This window comes from Melampsora larici-populina (assembly GCF_000204055.1).
Source record: "Melampsora larici-populina 98AG31 unplaced genomic scaffold MELLAscaffold_7, whole genome shotgun sequence".
Lineage (NCBI taxonomy): Eukaryota > Fungi > Basidiomycota > Pucciniomycetes > Pucciniales > Melampsoraceae > Melampsora > Melampsora laricis-populina.
In genome coordinates this window covers 186,328-192,868 of record NW_006768771.1, presented here as the reverse complement: position 1 = coordinate 192,868, position 6,541 = coordinate 186,328, and the positions used below count along the sequence as shown (strand labels likewise).

At 45.8% G+C, this 6,541-nt stretch overlaps 1 protein-coding gene across 1 annotated transcript; it reads right to left on the bottom strand.

Annotated features, from left to right (window-relative positions):
- Positions 1 to 1,018: 1,018 nt before the first annotated feature.
- MELLADRAFT_115612 (uncharacterized protein) lies at positions 1,019 to 6,338 on the bottom strand (the record flags this gene model as incomplete). Its single annotated transcript, XM_007406666.1, has 4 exons — positions 1,019 to 3,560; positions 3,624 to 5,215; positions 5,335 to 5,417; positions 6,219 to 6,338. 4 exons carry the CDS (start codon positions 6,336 to 6,338, stop codon positions 1,387 to 1,389), a joined length of 3,969 nt encoding a protein of 1,322 aa, XP_007406728.1.
- Between the last annotated feature and the right edge of the window lie 203 nt (positions 6,339 to 6,541).

The window sequence follows — 6,541 nt, the reverse complement described above, 5'->3', positions numbered from 1 at the left end:
GAACTGACCATTGTGTTTGCTGGCGAAGGCCCGGATAGTCGTGTTACAGTCGATAAAGGGGAAATTGCAATAGCAGGTGCTCAGTGAGCGCCCATACCGATACTTTTCATGAGTCTCATCAGGTTATGGTTAGGGTTAGATCACACGTACCTGATCAATGGGCTTCGGTATCGCGCCGCGTACCCGAGTCGATACCGGGGACTTGGATACCCGGACCCTTCCTTGCTTCAATTCTGATGTCGTTGATTCGAGGCCAAATCGTCATCAAAAAAAAGCAGCTCAAAATCTCTCGCGAAGAACATCACAGGAAAGACAAACCTCTTATCTTAAGCATGTTGAATTGCACCGTCATGGTCGCTTTCCTTCGGCCTTTCTTTAGAATTTCTCCTTGAAGACCGTTGGTGTACCCGAGGCAAATTGAGTTGCATTTTCATCATCAGGCCATGAGCGTGAAAGTACAATTCAGAATATCGACCCTCTACAGCGAACTGGGCAGTGAAAAGTACATTCAAGCACCATAACTCAACCAGGGATATATGTCGGATATGTATACCTTGTTGAGTCGAAGCGAAAAATACCGAGGTGCATCATTGCTGTGAGGCAGGTGTGTCCACCGTAGTCCCAAGCTCACAGAGTTGGAGCCATTTCCCAAATGGTTTAACAATATCCCCTCAAAACGTAGTAAGGTTGTATGGTAATATTTCTTGACTTGAAGTGAAGGAAGATGAAACGACAGACTCAAGCGTTGGCACTTGTTGAAATCATTCATCAAAACACAAAACAGGTCAAGAGTTACGTCTCGCAGCTTACCCATGTACAACATAATAAACTTCAGATTACTCAATCTCCACTTGCGCGTCGATAAAAACCCCTTAGCAAAAAGCAGCATTGGAGTAAAAAAGTGACAAGTGGACAAACAAAGCAAACAACACATCAGAACTTCAGTGACCTAATTCAGCAACCAGTTGAATTTCATTAATGACCATATCCACCGCTATCTATCATACCTTAATAATTTGTTAATATATATATATATATATATATATGTCACATTTCTTTTGTCTTCAGAAAACATGTTATTCAATAATAAAAATCTACTTAACAAGTTAAAGAAACTAATCATGATTGATTCCAGCAAACACTTTCACTTCTGTATTCTAAACAAAATGAAAATCAATCAAATCAAATCTCCTTCACCTTCTATTCTTCCTTCATTCACTAGATATATATATGTGAGAAGTCTGAGACCAACAAAAAAACGACTCATAAAAAAGAGTGATAAGAAAAACTATAATACATCAATGACAAACAAAAAATCAATATTCTTCAAAAAAGAAGCATGCCAAAAAAAGTCAAATTGAAACTTGGATAGTGAAGTCCTCTTCATCAATCACCTCCCAAAATCAATTTCCAAACCCTCTGTTCATCTTCCTCATCTTCCACTACTGTCTTACGACGTCCTCCGTCATGTACAACATTCACCTTAGATGGCTTTCTAGAACGATATGGACCTGGGATTGCTGGAAATAAACCTGATGCAGTCGATGCCCTGTTAGAAGTCACATCCTTCCGGAATTTGTTCATAATCATCATCACATCATCATCACTTCTTCCTTCCGAAACCCCAATCGCTCCGTTATCGCTACCACTGCTACTGCTACTAGCCATACTGCTCCGACAATGCCCCTGATCGCTAGGGCATCCAGTGATGTCCAAGAAAGACTGATCCAGCGCTTTTGACTTGGTGGGGGCGGCACAACTACGACGGTTCATCTTTTCGCCATGGGATAAGGAATTAGTTTCAGAAGGTTGTTCCCAGATTGAAGACTCAGGGCGATCATAAAGATCAAATATAGAGGCTGCGTAATCACTTCTCGTGTCATCGTGATTCTGGGCAGTTACCATCAAGTTGCTTGGATCCGCAACGCCTACTCCATCAAGATCTTGGGGTAATATTGGGAAGGAGGCATGCAAGCGAGCAGGATTTGATGGATTACAAGGCACTGCGTTCGGTGGGAGCGTGTCCTGCGCAGGCGAATCATCGACGAAAGCTGACTGCTTGCTGGGTTTGGAGATTGATCGTGTGAATATCTCAGAATCCTGTGTCTGAGGAAACAGAGAAGAATTGTCGCCGGCTGAACAAGATCTGTCGAATGGCGCCTCATGATCCAAAATGGCACGTCCTTTGCCTTTGGCCGCGGCCGAATGGTAAACCCACCTCTCCTCCCCATCCAGAGTCGTCTCCAGAATAGATCCAGCTCTCTCCTTCGTCACGCCTAAATCGGCACCTTGTTGTAATGGCAAACCCAAATCACTGAGTAGACGCTGTACGGAGTCTGTTGACGGTCGTTTTTCGCTAACGGAACCACCTAAGACCTGCGGAGGTTTCAGTGTTCCCTCCGCTTGAGAAGAGTCAGCAGTCATATGCTCGGAGCTGTCATTGGTCCACCTGGCCCTCAGTTTCCCACCCTTAGTGTTATCTCTGATGGATCCGGGTACTTTCATGATCTTTAAGGGCGCAACAGCTTCAATTGCTTCAGATCGGACATCCACCCAATCTGAGCCAAAGGGATCCTTGGCAATATCTTGAGACTCCTGTTTGACTTCAGCTGTCGCGCCTTCCCATATCGGATGCCGGGAACCCAGGTCAATACCCTGCAAAGATGGAACGCGAGGAAGAGCCGGTAAAGAAGGTGTCGCAGGTTTAGACTGAGCGCGAGAAGTCAAAAGCCGGCGGAGTGATTGCTTCAATGTGCCGTCTGAGTGACCGAGAGAATTGCTTTGGGTTTTGCTAAACCTTTCAACTCCGTGGACTTCATCTATATCTCTTGAACTAGGCCGTTGGGGAGAGCTGATGTTGGGCGATAGAGTAGTGGGAATGGCTGGACTGGCCGTCGCTGAAGCGTTATGATCATATTCTGAGGTGATAGAAGGCCACCCGGTGCTAACCTGAGCCTGCACGGTTGAATGGCCCGATGGGTCCTCAAGCGGTGTGCTGACCCCATCACTCGGCTTCTTCTTCCTTAACCTAAGCTTAAAACTGGCTCTAGTAGATCCGCGTTTTCGATCGTCCGTCTCCGGAGAATTTGCTTGCGCATTCGCCCGAAGGACCAAAGCGGCTTGGTCAAGTTCCAAGCTGGCCAAATTAGCCGATGCGGAAACCAACTGAGGTGCCCCGATCTGTGCCCTGCTGATGGACTTTTTCTTCTTGATATCTTTCTTCAACTTGGGTCCAGATTCCTTTTTGACCGTGCCGTCACTCCCCGGAAGCTCGCGTGGCAAAGTAGCAGCACATCTCAAGGCGGCATTTGCAGCGACGGCTTGAGCCTCGACATCGCGAAACAAAAGCGTGGTGGGTACCGGCCTGTTTGCACGCCCCGGTTGAGCCCTTTTAGGCCACACTACCGTCGGCACGGCATCTTCTGCTTCTGACTTCATCGGCGGGTCAGCGTCAACGTCATCGACCGAAGGGTATGTAGGATCGGTAACAAGCGGTTGGGCTTCTTCTTTGACATCTGGAAGAGGGCAGACTTGATGGATTCCGAGGTGCTTATCCACGTCTGTGAGTGCATAAAATCGACGTCAGAGAAGTAGAGATCACAAGGGGCACAATGAGGACATACCATTGGAAGAAAAACTGTCATAGACTAGCAGATTCTGATGGCGAGGATTGGGATCCGACTCCTGCGACAGGACCGGCGTGATTGGAAAGGAATGTGATTCGGGAGTGAGTGCTGGAGACACGCTGGATGATACCAACGGTGGCACGCCGTTAGAGCGATGGCGCATACTGGAAGAGGAAGACACTGATGAGACCCTGATGAAGGGGTCTGATGAAGGTGAAGAGCTTTCGGCTGATTGGCTCGCTGATCTCATTCGATGGCATGATCCGATCCCGCGCGAGAGTTTAGTGGTCGAAACTTGCTTTCGGAATGAACTAGAACGAGTAGGTCGCGCGATATTGGTGGAGTGGGATGCAATACGAGGACTACCGCGAGAGGCGGTCGATTGTGACTTGCTTCGACCAAGAGAATTCTTAGGCGGCAACGAAGGCTCGTTAGCACAAGGAATCCGAGAGGATACATTGGTAGAGGAGGCTGGAGCGGATGCTACCAGAGTTTCTTGTATCGCAATTAGGTCGGAATATCGGATGTTCGAGTCGGTAAACAGCTGATCACGATTGATACTTTCACAGGAGAGAACAGCGTCGGGGAAAATGCCCGCGTCAAGAGAGGTCTTGAGGTCTTTTGCCTGTGCTCCTTCACCAAAGGTAGTGAAATCGAAACACATCAAAGTATTACGTTCATGTTCGTCATATGAGCCATGAAAACACGAAGATATAGCAGTTGATGACCTAGTCGATGTGAGGGATGATTGACTGGATTGACGCTCGCGAGATGAGGCACAAGAGTATACTGGATCAGAATCAATGGACGATGTCGGATCCGGTCTGAAGTCGTCGGAACATCGTAAAGACGAGTCTGTCGTCATGAGACTTGGTGAGGCCGAAGCCGAAGTGGGCGTCGTTGAAAGTGCTTTTAAAAGTTCATCGTGTACCCTTGATTCGGCTGAATTGCTGCCATGAGCGTTCTGCTCGAGATAAATTGATGGTGAGTGGGTGAGGTTTCGAGGAGATTCGTTGGATTGACCTGACGCTGAGCCAGAACAGATGTATTCGCTAGTGGATGAAGAAGTAGGGCGCATGTTGGGAGCAGATATAGGGGATGCCAAATGATCACCCAAAATGCGGTCCAGTGCCATAGAGATACGCTGAAGCCGAACGGGACTAAGAACGAGCTCCTCTTCGTCGTCGTCTTCTGAGGTATGATTTGTAGATTGCTCTTCAGGCTGCTGAGTGACAGAGGTAGAGGTAGGTTCAATAGAGGGGTAGTCAGAAAATCCGGGTTCCTCTGAGATGATTGGCTCCTTCGGGAGTCGAGTCACGCCTCTAATGAACTTCTCTTTCGAGGCAGAAGATGTCTTGAATTCTTTTTGTAAATAAGCAATATCACGTTCTGAAGATGAGCCGAAGAAAGGGCGGCTGCCCGAGCTAGTTTTTATTGGGGAGGCGCTGGGCGGGAGGTGATCAGTTGACTTTGACACTGCGGTATGTGAGTCTGAAGGTTCTTCTTCGTATGTTGTAGTATGTTTTGTCAATTCTTGCAAAATCAAGTTCTCTTCCGAGCGAGTGAGTTGACCCCTCTCACGTTGATATCTACGCGGAGCACAAGGGTAATAGAAAGAAAGATTTAGAACTTCATCCACTAGACTATGGAATCAAGGAAACGAGAACAAGGCTATATTTAATGTGAAAGTGAGATGATTTAGACAAACTCAAGGTGTTGTTGAACGGTTCCAATCGGTAAAAACCCGCCAGCGTTGTTACGAAGTAATGTGAACCGACGCGAGAGATCGGGCTACAATTGGGATGATTAGGAATGCAGTCCAAAAACAAATACCAGAGGAAGTTTGTCAGCAAGGGCGTATCCAGAATTACCGAAAGGAGACAAAGGGGGTGATATGGGAGAAATATTTTAAAATGGCTCAACGGAGGCAGGGAGAAAGTATAAGAAAAGGGGATTGAGAGTGAATGTGGAGACGATGACAAAGTATTGAGGGGAGCGCAATCGATAGTAGAGTAGATAAACAGCACGCAGTGTGGATGGTGCAGTCAGTGGCTATCGTTGCTTGTTGAGTACGAAGGCGAGGGTGAGGCGCTGTCTGGTGTAGGATTGATGATGAGCAATGGATAGAAGTGGTAAATCATCAACCCGATTGACTGCGCCAGACTGAAGGTTGAGAATATGTACACGCTGAATTCAAAATTAAGAGTATATCACTCTAGATTGATATGATACGATCAAATAAAAATAAGTTTAACCGTGACCGTACTCGAGAGTTGCCCAAACAATCAAAAGACTAGGGAAGTGGGATAGGAATATGTCAAAGCTTTCGATCAAGACTAAAATGAACTGTACCAATCATAATATGAATCACAAGATCAAATGAAACGAAACACTAGATCACAGAGATCATGGATCAGCTGAAGGTGAGAAAAGCAGTAAACCGACTTGATAGAAGTTGAGAATGCTATAGACCAAGTGAGAGATTCAGAAAGATAGATACCCAGCGAGAAAGACAGAGTCGAAGCAAGTCGGAGCGATGGGTGGGGTGTAAAACAAATTCAAACCGAAAGAAGGTAAAGTAAAGCAACTGACCATGATTCGAAAGTTATCATTGAAAGATAATTCCAAGACTGGTAAAGGAGATTTGACTTCATGCTCGATGGATTGTTGACTACCTTTTGACTTGTGCTTTGATGATAATAAATACTTCATTCTGATCAAATTGGCTTGAAATCGATGTAAAATTAATTAAAAAGATATGTAAAGGATAACGATGAGGAATGCTCAAGTTAAAAAGATATCATCACAAAACTAAAAGATCGAATTTGATGAAGACTATAAGGGATCCTGAGTTCATGAACGATGATAATGATAAAGAATTAATGTCGGTATGTATGTGTCAATCCCTCGCGTCC